The 20,465-nt window shown below is 39.5% G+C and overlaps 2 protein-coding genes across 4 annotated transcripts in view; one reads left to right on the top strand and one right to left on the bottom strand.

The window, feature by feature from the left end:
• The first annotated feature begins 3,730 nt into the window (after window positions 1-3,730).
• LOC147171973 (mitochondrial inner membrane scaffold 1-like) lies at window positions 3,731-9,018 on the top strand. The gene is made up of 4 exons (XM_086079635.1): window positions 3,731-3,869; window positions 5,156-5,587; window positions 7,676-7,787; window positions 8,179-9,018. The coding sequence occupies exons 2-4, from the start codon at window positions 5,181-5,183 to the stop codon at window positions 8,458-8,460; spliced, it is 801 nt and encodes a 266-aa protein (XP_085935761.1). The 5' UTR covers window positions 3,731-3,869; window positions 5,156-5,180; the 3' UTR covers window positions 8,461-9,018.
• Window positions 9,019-12,368: 3,350 nt separating this feature from the next.
• The window catches only part of LOC147171972 (low-density lipoprotein receptor class A domain-containing protein 4-like), a 167,461-nt gene continuing 159,364 nt past the window's right edge, over window positions 12,369-20,465 (bottom strand). For all 3 annotated transcript variants that reach the window (XM_086078529.1, XM_086078527.1, XM_086078530.1), the window contains one exon: window positions 12,369-20,328. In XM_086078529.1, the coding sequence (XP_085934655.1) occupies window positions 19,768-20,328 (561 nt within the window). In that variant the 3' untranslated portion in view covers window positions 12,369-19,767. The remainder of the gene's footprint in view (window positions 20,329-20,465) is intronic.

The following is a 20,465-nucleotide window of genomic DNA, read 5'->3' as shown; positions in this document are numbered from 1 at the left end:
TATATTCTACTCTTTGCGTTTTCAATTAACTGAATGGTTAGATTCTGGTGAAGAAGTCCCTTTGCAAAGGTAATTAGTCAGAAGCTTCTGATCACACAATTGAAGTCACCCAAGTAGTGGTCTGTTCAAAAGTGTGCTCCTCCTTCAGCCCACAGTACATTTATTTGCAACTCAGTGAATACAAGAAAATCCCCCTCTCCTTAGTCTGCAAGTTCCCATAGGTATAAATCAGATTAGAGAAAAACAATAATAAATCAGCCTGTCTCTTCCGACCGACTGAGACCGGTACTAGACTACACTCCCTTCTAGATAACAGTAAAAATAACTTGTTGCCCTTTTCTTCTCAGGCGAAAGAGACAGATAAGAATACAATAGACAATTCTATTCATTGAGCTACACAGCTATAACTAAATCCAAAACGGCTAAAATATAAATTGAAACTGAAAAACAATGTTAATAATTCAACATGAGACATACTGTGTACGAATTGTGACGTTTTAAAAAATAGAAATGGATGAAGTGGACAGAGCTGAAGTCTGTTTCAAAGTAGAGGCATGGAAATTAATGAATACATAATACTTGGGTTGTGCCTGTGACACGTCACCTTCACATCTTGCCTTTTTCATTTGAATTTGTCATCGTTATTTTTTATATGTATGGCCAACTCATTTTGACACTTGCATGAGAGTTAAAATTCTATCTAAAACACTGTTTCTTGATCCAACTGCTCACTATGTGTCTTTTGAGTACTTGGAATTAAATAGAATAATTGTACTCAAAGAATATTGTATCACAGTGGAAAATTATTTGTTTACAACTGAGTTGCGAGATAAAATAATCCCATGATGTGTTAGTCATTTGCATGCACATGATTGGAATCATCATAAACGCGAGGTTTTTCATTTCATGTTTTGATTTCTTAAGGCATGCTTTCAATTATACATAAGTGTATACACTGTAAAACAACCTGTAATATAATATATTTTTTATTTTACAGTTGTTTAATGTATGTTAAAAATATCATTTAATTTACAAAAATAAACTCTGGTTTTACATGTCAAATGTAAAATAACATGAAATGACTGTAACTGTAAAACACAGAATATTTCTGTTCTTGTACCAAAAAAAAAACTCCATTAGAAATACATATATTCATTGTTAAAATATGTTCACAAATGTATCGTAATTTCACAAATATTTGTCTGTTATTTAATTAGACAACATTTTAAATTTAACTTTAAAACCCTAAAAAAAAACAATGAATTTTTTTTATATTTACTGAGAAATTAACAGTAAACATTTGTAATTTTACCATAATTCTTTTGAGAATAGACAATTTTTTAAAAGTGAAAATAACTGTAATTTCCGTAATGTCCTATAGATGGTAGCATTCATTGTAATAACATTTATTTTGAATAGATATCTAATTACATATACACTGTTAAAAAAAATAATAGCAGCAGGGGTGCCAGAAAAATACTGTGAAATAACAGAAAATGACTTTCTCGTAAAACAAAACAAAACAGATGAACGCCTTATTTGACAACCCGCCGCATAATTGAAACAAATAATTAAAAAAATTAAATACAAAAATAAAACCTCAATTGTGAATTCTATATTGGTTGGTGAGGTAATTTCCTGTTAACTAGCCCCTGGCAGGAATAAGAACGTTTTCCCTTTGGATTTTGCTTGGGGGAGATCAATTGATCCTGAACTACACAAGGAGCCAATTCTTTCATTCGTTTCAGTGGTGAAAGATGATTTCAGGTATGAGTGTTTTTTGTTACAAGCGTTGTCCCAGAATGAATTACATCCCTTTTAAGACAAGGACTGTGGCGGAGATTATAATAAACTCCAGAGCACAGTAGTAGTTTTTGTCAAAGTTATTTAAAAAAATAAATAAAAAAAAATAGTCACAAGGGGCTTTCTATGTGTTTGGTCTAGTTCTGTTTGTTTCACTGCTTGCAATATGACTAAGGGTAATACCTCAGGCTCAGACACCAATTTAATTGTCAAAAAGAGGAGTAATTTATTCATTCATTCATAAATGTGTGAACAGTGCACCAACGTAAATATATATATATATATATATATATATATATATATATATATATATATATATATATATATATATATATATATATATACTTAACGTGTTGTAGTGCATAAGGTCCATTAGCTCGATGGTTATTTCTGCTGAGTCATGTAGCTAACTTATTTCAGCTTCTAATAAAATACACAAAGACACTTTTGTTGCCACCCAACCTAGCCAGACACACTAAGATACAATAACTACTTTATTCCAGCACCACAACTAGACACTTTTGTTCTTAAATGATCTAGACAGGACTGACATAAATTCTACTTGTTTTTTTTCTGAATAGATGAAGTGTTTCTTTTTTAATTCAGGCATTGGGTGGGGGGGGGGGGAGGGGGGGCTCTTTTTTCGAGTACAGTATTTACCAGGGGCATACATGTTTTATGGATGTGAGCGAACAGCGTGCGAGCGCAACATTTCACAAACAGCAAACAAAGTCTCAGCAGTTGTTTTTCAACATTTGTGGACAGATTTGACAAAAATATGTACATGGAACTGATGCCAGCCAACCAGTATAAACTGCACTCCCTTATGTCTAATGGGGGTTAGACATGTTTTGCTTCTCTGCCTCTTTCTTCTTCATCCCCTCCAACTAACCCTCAGGCTTTCAAAAGTAAGATTTAAGTGGTTTTTTTTTGTTTGTTTTTTAACAGGTGTTGGCCTATGCTCCACAAGTCCTTCTAAGACCACTTTGATGTGTGGTGGAGCAGTTGTTTGGGTGCTGACACCCATACTGTATATACAAATTTGTTAGTATTTTGACTTGAAATATTGCATTACATTAATTCTACTACAGGAAAAAGTCTGCCTAAACCCAGAGTGGGCAGTCAAAATGCAATCGGCATTGTCTTAAATTGCATTCAGTGTTAGATTGTTTTGAGCTAATTCAAAACTGTTTCTGATGGAAAGTATGCCTGTACACCGGCGCTTTAACATTACCTCGTTGTGGGAGAGCAGAGAGGGGTGGAGGGAAATAATACAGACAATCAGCAGCAGGCTACAAGCCCAACTGCTTATTTAATTGGTTCGCTCCAAATTGCTCATGTTGGCCCCCTGCTCAGCAGCTCACTCCCTCCTCTCTGGTAGCAGCCCCTCTCCATACATCACCTCCTCCTTCTCACTACGGCAGCTTTAAAACTAGGGGCAACCAAAAAACAAAAACAAAAAAAACTAGAGCCTGTAACACCAGCCGGCCTAAATTAATTGGAGAGAAGTCAGGAAGATGGGTGTGGATGACTCCTTCACATGCTGGATCTTTGACTATCCGACAGGACAACCTTAGTGTGGCTTCAAACAAATGCAATTCTGAAATTTTGTCTCATACTGATATTTTTTTTTATGAAACCCAAATGTCTTAACAATCCAACAAAAACAAAGGAATTGACCTGGCCGTTCCAATACTTTTGGAGGGCACACTTTAGGTTATACTGCCACCTAAAGGTCGCATTTAACAGGACGTTAGGACAAGACAAGTAAATACAACACAATAGAGTATGTCGATGAAGAGTAATATAATTAATTGGATAAATATGTAGTTTAGCGTGATTTTGATTCTGTTTATTGGCATGAATTTGAAACGATAACGATAGCCGTCAGAGAGAACTACGTTACCCATGTTGCACAGCGGGTTGTGCTTACGTACTCGTGCGCCGTGCACTCTCTTCGGCTACAGAAATGTGGTCCTTGACCGCCACAGTGCCTGGGCACGTTGGCATGGCTTTCAGGCTCGGAGATTAGCGCTATCCGCACCCTTCAACGCGTATCTTAAATCGTAAGTGAGCTCTACTCTTTATAAAATTGCACTTTGGACAGGAACATACATATAGGTGGTGACAGCACCTCCGTTCCATCGCCAATTAGCGGCTAGCTAAGTGCTAACCAAGAGCCAAAACACAAAGTTGGCAGCACTTCCGAGATTTGGCCTTGAGAATAACTCCTTGCGAGAGTGTTTGTGCAATGAACAAACGACGCCTTCAGTTTTGTGCCGCGTCGTATTCACTTGAGAAGTTAAAGGAATCTCTCTAACTTGCCCTCCAAACACGAGCTGAGCAATGTCAACTCGTCGTGATATGTCAAGTTAGCAGACAGTAATGTGATTTCGGCTTGGAAGCTGCGCCTTAAAATGCTACGACCAATAACAACTGCTTATTTAAATGGTTGACCTCAAATAGGCTGCATGAATTTGGTTAGCTGAATGATAACTGAATGTAACGGATGCATGTTGCTTCATAAAGCTGAATAGAGCAGTTCTTATCAACATTTCTGAAGTTCACCTAATGACTTGTTCTGTTTCTGCTTGTGCGTGCATGATGATATCGTGCCTTCATAAATAGTCTTAGTTGTAAAACTAGTGGCACAACAAGTGAACTTTTGGCGTAGTTTATAAACTTGAGACTGATTTGTTTTGACAATTGTCAATCTTAAAATGTCTCGCAGAAAATATTACTATCCAGTATAAGACGTATCATTTTTAAAAATCCATTATCTTTTTATTTTTTACTTTAGATTGAGTGACATTGATAATGCAAACTATTAAAACTTCCTCAAATCATAATGGCACATTGTGAAGCTACATGAAACAGAAGAACACAAATATAAGCTATCAGCATCATGCTAATCAGTTCTACACCATCACAAACATCAATGAGTAATACACATAATGTAATTAAAATGATGCCACCTCAAACTTGATGACTTCCTTTCTGTACCTGCATAAAGCACTGTACCTCATTACTGGCTTACTGAAATTTAGATATTTAAGTTATGCTTGACCTTGACCTGTCTATAATAAATTGAGGTTCATTCCCTTTACTTCAATCGTCTTCCTTTACCTAATTTTCTCTCTTCATTTAAGCGATAAAGTAGAACAAGTTGAAACTGACCAAACTGATGTGGTTTGATTAAATATGGTCGGTGCTTGTCAGCTTTAGTTATTTGTCAAATCTCAAGTAACTATAATGTGGAAAATTCTTCATTTCCCCTCCCTTTGTCTTGATGGGATTCAGTAGAAGAACCGGAATGTTAACACTGTGCTCCCTCCGCCCAATTTCCCTGAAGGTGGCAACCATCGAAAAGTCAAAAGATGATGTTCATGCAGCATATCGTCACTCGAGGCACACTGCAAAGGGCGTCATCGGTGCGTCGCTTACTGCCAGTCGTCGCTGTCCACGACCTACCACAGCCATCATGCAGGTGCGCGCACCGCCCGCCCCCTCCCCGCCCCGCAGGCTGGCACTGGTTCTCCACATCATCATCCAGAATGGCGGCCCATCAGCCCAAACATCAGCCGCCAGGGGGAGGAACGCCCACGTCTTCGCCAGAGACAGATCAGCAAGACTGTGTTGAGGAGGTGGACCCTTTGCAGGACAAGTCCATTGGGCTTGCTCAGAGATTTAAGAAGACCTTCAAACAGTACGGGAAGGTGATGATCCCTGTGCATCTCGTCACATCCTCATTTTGGTTTGGAACCTTCTACTACGCTGCTATGAAGTAAGTACAAAGTGTACTTCTAGCTTTGTTTTGTTTTATATAAAACCCCATATAACAATAGTAGCATACATAATGATGATTTTCGGTGCTTGAATCTGTGATTTTGTCTCTTTGTTTTTGTTTTCACCAATATGATATGTGACAGTTTTGGTCACTGTCATTGCAATTCAACATTTTCATATTGTTTTGTCTCTACTTTTTCTGTGATAGTTCCGTATTTTCCATGTTCTACTAAGTAAGCTAAACAACCAACCAATGGAAACACATTTTATTAAGTTCTATTTGTATGAACCTCCATTGTCCACCAGAAATGCCTATTAAACAAACTTCCACTTGGGAAGACGGCATCACTCTTATTCACATTTTGCAATAAAGAGAGAAGCAACTCACTCTTCAATGTGAGACACTGAATGGATGAGCCAGGGAGACTTAAATAGCCATGTGCCAAAAGCCTTGGATGCTTAAAGTGGATATAAAAGGTCTACACACCCCTATTCAAAAGTCAGGGTTTTGTAGATAAAGAAAAAAAAATGAGACCAAGCTAGAACATTTCAAAACGTGTTCCAACCTTAATTTGATTTGTAACCTGTGCAAGTCAGTTGAAAATAATATATACAATTTTGAGGGTGGAAGTAAAAAAACAAAACAAACAAACAAACAGATAATGTGGTTGCACAAAGTGGGGTTGGGGTTGTGTTCAGATTCCACATCCAAACTCATGTTCAATAGAAGTCGACACCATTGAAAAGAAGCTTTGATTAACCCCAAACAACTCTACTCAACTGTATTTATAAAAGCCACGGTCCACAGAAAGCTTTCACAGAATCAGAGGGATCTCATTGTTGGAAAGCATCAGTCAGGAGATGGATACAAAAGAATTTCCGAGGCATTGACCGTTGAACAGAGTCAAGACAGACCTTTAGGCTTCTGCGCAAAAGCTGAAGATGTAAAGGAATTTGAAGGCACATGACTTTGGCCCAAAGTACACGTCCAAATCAGAAAAAGAGGGAAGAAAAAGCTTCATCAGAAGAAAATTCGGGTTTCTGGAAAGGCACAGCTGGAATCCAGTCTTGAATCGGATTGAACATCGGTCGGGTGATCTGATCGGGGCTGTGCACAGGTGATGCACTTGCAATCTGACAGATTTGGAACATTTTCACAAAGAAAAGCGGCTGCAGCATCCAGGTTACTCTATTCTATGCAGTATTTGTCCAATTCTTGGCTTTAAAAAATTATAATAATAATATGATCATAAACAACGCATATTACAAAATCACTTGGGGAGCTGAAATTTCACAGATTGTTCAAACATGTTACGTTGACACCACCAAAATGGCACCAACCGTCATTTCTAAATTATTATTGTCATTATTATATGTAGGAGGTTTTTTTTTTGTAGACGCTGGTAGTATTTGTCCAATGTGTGGCTCCATTGACTCCCATTATAAATCTTTTTTTTTTCTTCATATTTTTGATGCACTGTGGGGCCTCAACTAAACGTGAAAAAAAAAGAAAAAGTGAGTTGAGTCTCAAAAGCCATAATCTATCAGGTGGCACCAGAGAGCAACTTTTTAGTTTTGCTTGAGCTGACGTGCGTCTTTACCAAGTGACCATACTAGCACCACAACAAGCCAGCATGGTTGTGATTGAGAGAACAGGCCTGTGTGTGTGTGGACGCATTAATACTCACGTATGTGTGTGTGACAGGCGTGTGTGCGCGTGCGTGGTCAAAGGGACAATAATGACAAAAATGTTTTTATGTTCATCATAGTTAGTTTTGCTCATAATATTTATAAATGACTTAGTTATCACATTTCAAAGAGAGGAGCCAACTCTTGGCTAAAATACCGCGAGGGCGGTATCCCCCCCCCCCCCACACACACACAAGAGAGGTTGCATTAAAGGTGGAGAAAGTTTAGAAAAAAATTAAATATGACATAATAAACAGGGCTGCTGATTTACAAAGGAACGATTTTGTAAATTGATGCATATGTATATAATAACTGAAAACCACAGTGTCGAAACTTTTGAATTTGCGCCCAAAATTTTAAATAATTAATTTTAAATTTTTCTTTGCATTCCCCCCAGAGGTGTAAATGTAGTCCAATTCCTGGAGATAATCAACGTGCCAGAATCACTTGTTGGACTATTGCGAGACTCATCCAGTGGCTACGCTCTGACTGCTTATGCCTTGTACAAGGTAATTAATTCAGTTCATTCATTCATTTGCTGATCATATTGGACGTTTTGTCATTACAGAATGTACGGTGAGTTTTGAACACACAATTGCCAAGTCCTCGAGACATTTCACTCTGAAAGTGTGACGACAGTTGCTGCCAACACAAATGGGCGTGGCATTACATGCAGTTCGCTAACTAGCTATGCCATCAGATACAAAATAGTTACTTGGGCGACTAATTTATGACTTCCGGCATTGTTTCTCCATGAGAGCCGCCAGGAATAAGGCCGGATAGAAGCATTAGAAAGTGAACTTGCCCTAATTTGTCCAGCAGTTTTCCAACCTATTGGGATGCTGCACAAGTGGGCAGTGTTGTGGTTCTCTGCTGAGCAGTCCGTCTGTCCTCTTCCAGATCGCCACTCCTGCCAGATACGCGGTGACTCTGGGCGGCACTTCTCTGTCTGTTCAATACTTCCGGAAGCACGGCTACTTATCCACACCGCCGCCGGTCAAGGAGTACTTCCAGGACAAGATGGAGGAGACCAAGGAGAGGTTTTCTGAGAAAATGGAAGAAACAAAAGAACGCTTCTCAGAGAAAATGGAAGAGACTAAGGACAAGCTGTCTGAGAAGCTACAGGAAACCAAAGACCGAGTATCTGAGAGGAAAGCGTTTTTTAGGAAGAAAAATGAATAGAAATCAAATGAAGGTCTGAAGTGATCAAGGATTTGTGGCCACCTCTGAGATGTATTCGTCCTGTAAATGTCACCTCTCACAGCCTGCCCTTCCCGTGTTGTCTACATATTGGGAAAATTCACGTGCTAGCAGCTTGGCAAACTCCTGGCATGGCTTCCTTCTGGCTCCGCTTCCTTCTGGCTCCGCTTTAACTTTTTTGTAATGTATAGGAAGTTAATAAAGATATGGCAGCCTAGGAATGACACTTGAAAATCCTTCTGGTTGTTGTCAAGCTCACGCTTGAAGCTAACGGTTATTAGCAGCATGTACGAGACCCTCGGAGCCTTTCAAAAGGCAGTGAGCTATTTTTCTCCCCTAATCCTGGTATGTAATAGTGGTTTGGCCAAAACTTATTTATGACAATGACCACCTATTAAATACTGACCAACGAGTGAGACTAGTAATGAATAAAAAACAGGTGATTCAAATCATACACAATCACAAACATACATTGACTCAGTTGCAATGGGTGAAAACAATTATTTGAGCTACAATTAAAGTTGTGTGATCCACCAAAAAGTGTGTAAGGGGTATCTTTTGTGTTTAGTCATCACTACTGCAAATTGATGATTTATTTTATACAAGAGATTAAAAAGCCACACTATGTCCCGTTTCGTCCCTAAGTGTGTGTGTGTGTGTGCAAGAGGAAGAGTTACAATGACCTCTGCTGTCCAAACTCATGTTAATCTGTTTATACAGTCCAGTGCCCCCTCCCCCACAAGCACCTGTCGGCCCCCCACACTGGGGGAATGACAAAAAGGACAGAGCGGTGCTGCAATGCCACGAGGGAGCGCAGAGTAAAGACAATCTGCGTCCCTCGGGTGCGAGTCAGTGTCCGAAAATGACTCAAGTGTCAGGATGCCTCTCTGGTGGCTGGGGTGAAACGCAGGCCAGGAGGCGGTCAGACTAGAATGATTTCATTTATTTATTGTTTTGCATACATGAATCTATAAAAGTTTTGCTGAACATATGTTAAATCAAAACTGATATTATGAGCTTGTTCATCCATCCAGTAAAAAATGTCATTTTACATTCAATCGCCACTAGGGTGCAGTGTTTTTGCAGCTATTCCTTGTCAATGTGAAGTAGCACCGAGGGCTGTGCTGAGGGCACAAGAGCTAATTCGAGCTGCACCACAACAATAATATGACAGCAGCATCCAATACGTACACATTCATTTTCTTCTATCTTTCCTCTTCCCTTTTTGGATTTGTTTTTGTCATTTTTCATACTTTGTTTTTGGTACATTTTTGGCAATTGCAAAAAAAATTTCACCGTGTCTACAAATCGATATCGTCCTGTGTTTTTTCTTTTGAAGACAAAAAAAAGGTTGTGCTGTGTCGCCGAAACTAGACAACCTTTTTTTGTCTTTAAAAAAAGAGACGATTTTTGGCAATGTTTTGGACATCATATAGTAATTTCTCTGCCTCTCTTCTTTCCTTTTTGGACATTTTTCTACCTTTTTCAATATCAATTTTCTGACATTTTTGACAATTTATATGGATATTTTATTTATTTAATTATTTTTAACATTTTCTTTCCAGCCTTTTCTTGAATACATTTTCTGTCTTTTTAGTTAATTTTGTCATCATGTTATTGTAATTTTGTGAATTTCTTATTATATAGTTCTTAGACATGTTCTTTTCTGCCTTTTTTTTCTTCAATAATTAATTATTAATATAATTATTTTAATTATTTTTGGGGCAATTCCAAAGATATTTAATGGGAATTTGGGGGGTTTCTTTTTTTGTTTCTGGACATTTTGTGGTTACTTTTTGAACATGTTATTTTCTTTGTGTGTTTAAAAAATATTTTTAGGTAATTTTTAAAAACGTTTTCATCTACCTTTCATCCCTCTTTATCTGTAAATGTAAAAATGTAAACTCTGACATTTTTGAATATTAAATTATTATTATTATTTTAATCTAAGTCGTTAATTCATTTAAAGAATATTGCGAGCCAATGAGTGGGACTAAAGAGTCATATGTGGCTCTAGGAGGACAAGTAAACACAATTCAGTCTTGGCCTCAAGCCTGGATGGATAAATGTTGACGGTTGGAGACTGGAAGCGCATCACTTCATGAAAAATGGTCAAAATTTCATTCCCCCCACAAAACAGTATTTTCTGGAATTAGCTGTGAAGAATACTAAATCTTTGTCAGTTGGGGTACTCATCATTTATTTGTATAAGGGTAAAGAATGTTGAAATGTTACTAAAAGTGTCAATTAATGTTTATTTTTGATTATAAAAGTAATTATTTACATTTCCTTGGGAAATGATTGAAGTAAGAGTTTTTTTCTTTGATCTTGACCGGCAAAGGAGGAACTTCCCTGAAGCTCAGGTACGAGCCAGGATGCATCTCAACGGGTTTGTTTGTGTGTCCTAGTACGGCAAACTAAGGAGGAATGTGAACAGCATCAAAGTTGTTGTACTCCTCTCAGCAATTTTTTCCCCTTTCTTTTGCCGCAGAAGGTTACAGAGCGGACAGGAGGCGGGGCCCTGCCCACCTTCTCTGCAGACAAGTGAGTGGAAGTACTTTGAACATCAACTTTGTTTCACTCCTCTGAATGTTATGACAAGTTGCCAGATGGGCTCTGTCTATAAATAAGTCTGTGTTGCTCTTGAATAATACACCAAGACGTATGCTTTATGCATATCATTACTTTACAGGACAGAGGGAGTCATTTGCTTCTGGCTCAAGAGCATCTATGCTCCAGACTGTTTTAACTAAAACACGCATTGAGAAAGAGTTTGATTCTTAATGTAGCCTGGATGTGACCTTCACAGCACAAGGCTGTGTATCACACGGAACAAATCAGCATATTTGCTGTGTTTTGGGAAAAAGAAAAAAAAAGTTATTTAACTCAGCACATTGACCGATAATAGCATTATTAGAAACTTTGGATAGAGAGTTGAGGCGGAATTTTCTAATTAAACTTGGACATTAACTCATTCACTGCCTTTGATGGCTATAGACGTCAAAAATTCATTTGAACTATTTATTTGTTTCACTTTTTTTTTTTCAAATTTTGTTAACAAGAGTATGAAAACCTAGAATTTTTTTTACTGTAGATTTAGAACAGATATAAAATGTGTGATTAATTGTGAGTTAACTAGTGAAGTCATGTGATTAATTACAATAAACTAAATAAATCGCCTGATGCCCCTAATAAAAGAAAAGATTATTAAAAATTAGGGGTGTCAGACTTTTTTTATTTTTATTGTAATTAATCGCATGACTTCAAGAGTTAACTCACAATTAATCAATTTTTATACCTGTTCTAAATGTACAGTAACACAATTATAGGTTATCATACTCGTTAACAAAAGTGGGAAAAAAAGTGAAACTAATAGAAATAGTTCAAATGAATTCCTTCACAATAACTCCTACTCCATTTCTCTTTCTATCTACACCATGGTAGAATAACTTGAACCCTGCTCCTAAACTCCTAGCCTTGCTCACAGTTTGTCCACCTTCCTCCTCTGCATCATGTCAACCAGCTCTCTACCTTTTCCAGTCATAGTTCCAACATTCAAAGTCCCTACTCTCAGTCCTAGACTCTTGGTGTTCCTCTTTCTTCCTACGAACACACCTTCCTCTTCTCCTTTCACCAACAGTAGTCCAGTTTCCACCGGCACCCTGTAGGACAACAGCACCGATGGCGGCCGTTGTTAACCCGGGCCTCGACCGATCCGGTGTGGAAGTCATATATTTGGTTGGCATGTTTGATTTGGGCAAAGTTTTTACCTGACACAACCCTCTGTATTTATCCGGGCTTGGAGACACACAAGAAGACACTGGCTTATGCCCCCTTGCAACAACATTCACAACACTAACCCCTAAAGAAAAATACACGCACAAAATGAGCCACTTTAAAAGTTTTATTCATTTGACACTGTAGTTTGACTACAGCATGATTACAAACATAAAATTTTTGACTACAACAGCACTTGGAGCAACGTTTTTTTTTTCCAATTATTTTTTGTCTTTTTTTGTAAAAAAGTATTGCAATAACAGACCTTAGGCCTAAAACCTAGTACATCACAATTGCTTAAATAAAAAAACAAAACAATAAAACAATTTCACCCCTCTGTGTGTGTGTGTCTGTGTGTGCGTACTTTCACACACGCAGGGGGCAAAGTGTGGAAACAAGAAGGTATAGTTGTAAATAAAGCAAACCGATGACGCTAAACCCATGATGGAAGGCGTCCTATAGTCACCGTCATGGCTGACAATGACCAAAATGAGACGATTTTGATGTTATTCTCTATGAAACATCTTGAGACCAAACTTGTAATGAAAAAGGAAATAAGGAGCAGAGAATTCCAAAAGAAAAATCAGTCAAAATTGAAGTTAGTTCTTCAAGCTAGTGCAGGAAAAAAAACAAAAAACAAAGTGGAGCGCTAACAGCACTTTTCATTCAGAGTTGAACAAGCGAGACAACTGCCACTTATTTGGTGCTTTGAAGAGAAAACGGCGCATTGCTATGTACATTGTCTAGAAAGTAGAATGAACATGCTCTGCTGCTATTGTACAGTGGAGTATTTTTCAGTACGTCTGTAAAGAAAGGACTGCAGATTAGACAACACAAGATTTTGCTCAAATGTGCCATTTTCAACATCATGTATAAAAAGAAAGAACACAAAAGTACAATTCCGTGATTTATCTGCAAATTTCCTGTTACACACTGCTTCCGAGTACGCACACACAAGAGAATGAGCCTTTTCCTTACAGGATGTTCTTGTTATAGACAATCTAGTGTCGTATTGTTATGGACAGAAAATGCTAATCAGAGTTTGTATCTCGTCAGTTTCGACTTTGGCAGATAGACAAACCTTCAAGTAAAACTAAGGATGGGCATTTGACTACATTTCCTTGATCAATTGCGGGGAAGTTTTTTCTCTGAATGTTCTGAACTCCTGTTCCAATGCCAGTGTTGCATTGACCACAACGCTGCGCATGTCATTGCTGATTATGCCCATCGCTAACATATGAAAAGATCGGGTGGGTGCAAACATCTACTTTATTTCTTGGTCAGACTTGTAGACGTGTCCCATACAGATGGACGATGCAAGTTGACCTTAACGTGGCCTGGCTGAGGTCGCAGCGTGTCATAAATGCTTTTTTGGAAAGATGCGCCCGACTACACATTTGCTAGTCAAACTGCCAGCCAGTAACCAAAGAATGGCGACTAAAGTTTCAAATTCTTCATCCATCGCATTCTCACTCTTCTGTTCCAATTTATATTAAAGTTACCGTAGGTGAGCCATTTTTACGCTCTAATGGTATTCTAAGCATACTTTCATGTTTCAAAAAAGACAAAGCACATTTTTAACTTGTAGGCCTTTACAAATTTGATGCTGCCTTCTTAAGTTTTATACTTTCTATACACTATGTTACATTATTCACAACATTTTTGTGGTGTCTACCCATTGGGTAGGATATGTGCATAATATATCTTCAAGTTATATACAGCACCTTACAAACAAAAGACAGACTACTGAAAAAGCACCGTTGGAAGTGAGGCACAACGAAGGTGGGAGCTTTTTGAGTGCAAGTGGGTTCCTATGTCTGCTCCGCACACGCACGCACGCACGCACGCACGCACGCACGCACGCACGCACGCACGCACGCTCTTCAACTTACTGGTTGGGCAATGGTTCCAGTTGCTTTACTGAGGAGGGGCTCAATCTGCCATTTACATGCTCCGCTACGTTCATCACATCAGCCGCGTTACAGCTGTGGGACACGCGGGCATGTCAATATCTTGATCAAAACAAGTTACAAGTAAGTTCTTGGCACTGACTTATATATGACTGGACTGTCAATGACGCTGGGAGTGAAGTGAAGCCACCGGCGGCCATCTTACGTTGCCACTCACCAACTTGAATACATTGATTTCTCTGCGGTGTTTTCACGTTATTTTCTGCATGTACAGTTCATTGGGGGGAAAAAAAAAATACTTTCGGTTTTCTCTTATAAAGGTACATCTCCGAGTACGAGTCAAAGATTCGTCTGCATCATCTTGTCATAGCCATCAACAATCAAGTGAAGTAAAGCAAATCAGGGGGGAAAAAATGCTGTAAAAGGTAAACCTAACCTCTGTGAGTCAGAATTCACCATATTGATTTAATAAACTCTGGATGGTTAATGCAAACAGTGAAGTTTGCTCTTTGCGAGGCTCGTATTACTCCATACATGGATCCTAACATAAAACCTCCACTAAGTGTTTCTAGTAGGGGTGTCAGGAGATTAAATGTTTTAATCATAATTAATCGCATGACTTCAATAGAACTCAAAATTAAACACAAATTTTTAGATTTGTTCTAAAAGTTTTCATACTCCTAACATAAAAGTAGAAAAAATGTTAAACTAATAGAAATATGGCTGCATCTTTCAGTCATTGATACAGTAATTTCATAATAATTCATAAAATGTAGTTAAAATTAAAAAGATGTACTGTAAAAAAACGAGTGTGATTATTGATTTGTGTTAGTCATTTTTCTGCCACTAGATGGCATAATTGCATTTGTAAGACATTGGTGACAGCCCAGTGCATTTTTCTTATCTTTAACATGAATTAACTTGTGAAATTCTGCACATTTTTAAAATTGTAAAATACAACTTGACTGCAGTCTCCACAAATGTATGCATTATTATTAAATTTATTACTGCTAAATATTGACATGGACGTGTCTGCTGCGTTGCGGCTTGAATTCCCCTAGTACAGGCTTTCCAGGTAAGGAGCGGTCATTAAAGGCATTTCAAATTAACTCAAAATGAATGCATTAATTTTGACACTCCGAGTTTAGTTTAGTGAAAAAAATAATAGTTGTCAGTAAAATTGGCAACGTAAGATGGCTGCCCTCTGGCTTCAGCTACGAGGGTCCGATTGACAGTCCAGTCATATATAAGCCCGTAGCTCTTAGTAAGACGCCGCCATTTCAAAGTGCATAAACGATGACAACACAATTACGTCAAGACAGAGCATGCGCAGACTAAAGGATTCAGATTCCGTTTTTTCATTCCGGTTGATCATTGGGGTTCATTATAATGCAAAGCCTGCACATTAGGTTTGGGTGCAAATCAGCACGTGTCAATTGGCTCACATACACTCATAAAAGCAGCTGGAACGACTCCAAAGCAGTAATTGGACTGATGTGGTCTGCTCAACAATGAACATTAGGCACCTTTTTTTTTTTCCAACTCACATAATTGTAACATGCAAACCTCCTTGTAGAAAACATAAAGTTCATTTTTGTCTCCCCCATTTACAAGCTATGACGAGTAAGACAGAAGAAAGAAGGAAGGAAGGAAACGAGCAAAACAAATGGACTTTGAAGCAGTCACCCCCAGTCAAAGGCCCGCAAACATTTTGGGACAATCAAGAAAATGCTAATTGCTAATGATGCTAATTCCTTCCTCACACCAGAGTCCAATTTTGGTCCCAATACGGAGGTTCAGACCTTGTTATGTTTTGATGGATTGAGGGAGTAGATGGGCAGATGGGGGGGGGGGGGGGGGGGGGTAAGGGATGGGCGGCTCCACAAGCAGCAGTAGCAAAAAAATAAAAATGAGCAGTAAGTAGCAGCAATAGCAGCAGCAATGTAGCACATACACACGACACAAGGCCTTCATTCAAACGGATGACATTTAGCACTTAAGCATGACTTGAACTGGCATCTCAGTCCATTAAGGCCGCCATGCTGATACTTTGGAATATGTGTTTTATGAGGTGATATGAAAGGGAGAAAGAATCTTCTCCTCAATTTAGGATGGTCCGAAGCATCGCGTGGACGAATGGTGCATCATAAGATTACATGCTACAAAATGGAGGACCCCGGTGTAGTTTGACGTGATCGGCCGTTTGATCTGGATGTTGTAGTTGCATTCTTTGGACAGATGACGACTTGCCGCTTAGGGCAAAGGACGTATCGAGGACAGTGTTGATGTTCTCAAACGAGATTAGTAGGACTATGTTAAAGAAAAAGAAATCTTGACAATAATATGTTGTGTGTGACCTCACTGGTCTAAACATGGACATTCTGATTAATATTACATTTGTGGGACATGAGTTATGAAGTAAAATCCAGCCGTTTTTATCCATCTTAGGGGCGGCCATTTTGCCACTTGATGTCGAGTGAAAATGACATCATAGTTGCTCAGGTCTCAGGTAACAACCAATCACAGCTCAGCTTCAGAAAACAGCTGAGCTGTGATTGGTTGTTGCCAATGTGATGTCATCTTCAGTCGGCAGCAAGTGGCAAAATGGCCGCCCCCTAAAAAGGATAAAAAACGGCTGGATTTGACTTCATAACTCATATTCCACAAATGTAATAACAATCAGAATGTCATGTTTAGACTAGTGAAGTCATGTATAACATATTATTGTCAAGAAATGTTTAAAGTTGACTTCCCCTTTAAAAAAATAAAAATACAAGTGGGTCAATTGTTTTATGTTTTCTGAGGGGAGGCTCCATGTGGAAAAATCCTGCTTGACCACATTTCATGTGTCATGTGGACACTAAAAACAGAGAAATGTAAGAAATTATAGCTGCTTATACCTTTAAGCTGGATTGGACTGCGGCTTGCAGTTATTTATTTAGTGTGTGTGTGTGTGTGTGTGAGAGTGTGTGTGTTTTAATTGAACTATAATCGCTCCCATCATGCACCTCTGGCTTTGTAAAGTGACACTGAATTCTAATGAAGGCTTCATTAATTCTGCGCTAATGTGGACAAGTGCCAAATGTCCTTGAATGTCGAAAGTTAGACAAAGCAGCCAAAAGCACACAAGCATGTACACGCATACACACACTTTGCTTCAGCAGACACATTAAGTGCTTTTCTGTGTTGTTAAAAGGTCTCACTGATATAAACGCACACATACACAACACAGCCAGAAGGAAACGGACGACTGGACGAGCCCGGTGCTCAAGCAGATCCAGTCGCCACTTTAAAGGGGCTTGGCGGACTCAGCATTATTTTCTCACATGGATCGAAGGAGGTTAAAGATGAGTGTTTGCCAAAGGACACTGTAAAAAAAATAAAAATAATAATATATATATATATATATATATATATATATATATATATATATATATATATATATATATAGTGGAGGAGTGGGGGGCGGACACTGAATGCTTCCAATGAAAAGAAGCTCAAGAAAAGAGAAAGCACAAGAGTAGAGGAGAAGGCAACAATGAGCAGAGAAAAAGGCGACATTTTCAAAAAGTTTGTTCGCCCTTGGTGAAAAGGAGCCTACCCGTAGCCCTTGGACTTCCACCACAGGCTCTTTCGACGTCCACAAGAATCTTCGCTATGCCGTCTTGCTTTGATTGGCGATTGCAGATATGATGGCGAGTGGAGCTTTTCTTTTATCACCAATTACATTCAGACAGGAAACAGGAGGCGGGGCTCTTGCTATGAGACTGGCAGGCAGCTGGGTGGACATTTATTTAAACGAGGCCTCTCATGGTCACAAATGTGTTGAATAGTGAGCATGATGCAAAAGAAGTACGACTGTCATTTTGAGCCACATAAAGGTTTAAACGTTAATATAGATCCTTTTTCAGTGATTGATGTACTGTACTTGTCATGGTAATAAGATTTAAGCTTTTAAAGGGGAAGTCAACCCCCAAATTTTTGGGGACAATAGTATGTTCTATGCAGCTCCACTTGACTAAATATGGTACTCTGGTTGATATTGTGTTAGTGGAATATGAGTTGAGCAGCAAAATCCAGCAGTTTTTATCAATATCAGGAGGCGGCCATTTTGCCGCTTGCTGTCGAGTGAAAATGACAGTTGCTCGGGTAACAACCAATCACAACACAGCTTCAGAAAACCGGTGAGCTCTGATTGGTCGTTGCCTGAGCCCTGAGCAACTGTGATGTCTTCTTCAGTTGACAGCAAGTGTCAAAATGCCCCCCCCCCCCCTGAGATGGATAAAAATGGCGGGATTTTGCTGCATAACTCATATTCCAAAAATGGAATATTTATCAGAATGTCATTTTTAGACTAGTGAGGTCACTTGTAACATATTTTTGTCAAGAATTGTTTAAGGTTGACTTCCACTTTAAGGAATTGGGTATACGATTTGGATGACTCTTAATTCGAAATTAGCGATGGCCGAGTACCGATATCCTGCCTTATTTCAAAGTATTGGTATTCGCAATGGCGGCCGATCTCTTGTGGCTGTTTTACAATCAGGAACTAAAAATTAGAATAGAAAATTAATTTCATGCAAAATGTTAATTTCATGCAATTATAAGGAAAAAAATGGGATATTTCTTAAAAAAATTCTGTCATTGTTTTTGGGGGGGGAAATTTTATAGATCAAAAGTAGTAGTGGTATCGGTACTCTGTATCGGTATCAGCGACAACTCGAGTTCAGTACTCTTATTGGTACCGGTATGAAACAAAGTTGTATGGATCATCCCTACTTGAAAACCAAGAAGTGATGGTGTTGCTAGGCAGATGTTAATCTTGGCAGCGTTTGTCCACCCAGCCGCCGATCAACAAATGAAGCATGGCGGACTTGTTGGAATCCCATCTCATTGTGCCTGTGGTGAAAGCAGACCGAGATGTGGTAGGCCGGGTGCAAGTATTTCTTGACCCTTCAAAAAAGGAAGGACATAAGCTTATAATACTTGGTTTTTGCTCCCAAACACTTTTGGAGCTCAACTTCAGTCACTCGGTCCATTTGTGAGACACAAATCGAAATTCAACATAATTTCCCTCTTTAGCAACAAAAAGATAGTGCAACTTTTAGATAACTTCTGTTTTTCAAAGCCGGTCTTTTTTCCTCTCCCCGTGTTTTGTTTCCTCGTGAACCTTGGCACTAAGATTTGTGTGTGTGTGTGTGTGTGTCACTTGTTTTGTTTAGGTCCTTTGATTCTCAGTCCTGGCTTTGTGCACAGATCCCGGTCCAAAAAAGTGGAACAAAAAAAACAACATCCTCCTCCATCCCTGGAGATAAGGTTGCTACCAGCGGGGATGAGCAAGGATAAAAAATAAAAATAAAAAATTAATCTGTGTCCTATAACTTTTTCTGTAAAAAAAAAAAAAAAAAGACTCCATGCACAGCAAAATCCTGCCCCAGTTAGCAACATCCCAAAGAGGCCGGGAAAAAATAAAAACTTACTTCCTCTTTGCTTGATTTGTAGAAGCTGAAGTTGTTGTTTGTTGTGCACGGGAGTGAGGACGGAGGACCGAGACCGAGAGTGCGGGACCGAAGTCTTTGGGTGGTCCCGCCCACTCTTTACCTCACACCAGGTCCTCCGGTTGGCCGTCCTTCGTCTTGGAAGGTACGATTGTGCTTTCTGATTGGCTCTGCTGCTGGATCATCCTGCTTCCAGGCCCCCCGCACTCCCCCACCCTCAGGTTATTGCTTAGCTGGTGAAGAAAGAACGTGGAGCCCATCACTTCGCTGTACGCGGGCGGGGGGGCTTCCATGCGTCCGTGGATACTCGAGTTGGCCACGCTGATGCCCGAGTTACTGCTCGGGGGCCTCGGACCGTTGGGACCCCCGCCCGCCCCCCCGCCGCCGCCACCCATGTCGATCAAGTCACTGTCGTAGATGGTCCGGTTGGGCGGCGCCCTCACCGATTCCCGGTTGAGCTCCATCTGCTGTTCGGGGTCGCGAAGCTGCAGGGTGCAGGGTCCCTGGTAGGGCGGGGGCTCCTCGCCGTCTGACAGCGAGATGGTGGGCGGCAGGTCGATCTGGTGCTGCAGGTACGGATAGGTTGGCTGGAAGCGGCTGAAGCGGTCTCTGTGCATGAAGGCGGGAGCGGTGAAGCGATCCCTGGCCTGGGGGGCGTATAACACCTGAGACACACAAAATGGCTGCCTTAGTAAGTCAAAGAGAAAGTATGCAACATTTGGAGTAAATGATTGGCATTATGACATCCATTTGCACATGCAACCGTCATGTGCCAAAGTTTCATGAAACTCGGTTGAGTGGT

The sequence above is a fragment of the Leptonotus elevatus genome, chromosome 6, assembly GCF_054856555.1.
Source record: "Leptonotus elevatus isolate MCC_2025b chromosome 6, RoL_Lele_1.0, whole genome shotgun sequence".
Classification (NCBI taxonomy): domain Eukaryota; kingdom Metazoa; phylum Chordata; class Actinopteri; order Syngnathiformes; family Syngnathidae; genus Leptonotus; species Leptonotus elevatus.
This window is presented reverse-complemented; position numbering and strand designations above follow the sequence as displayed.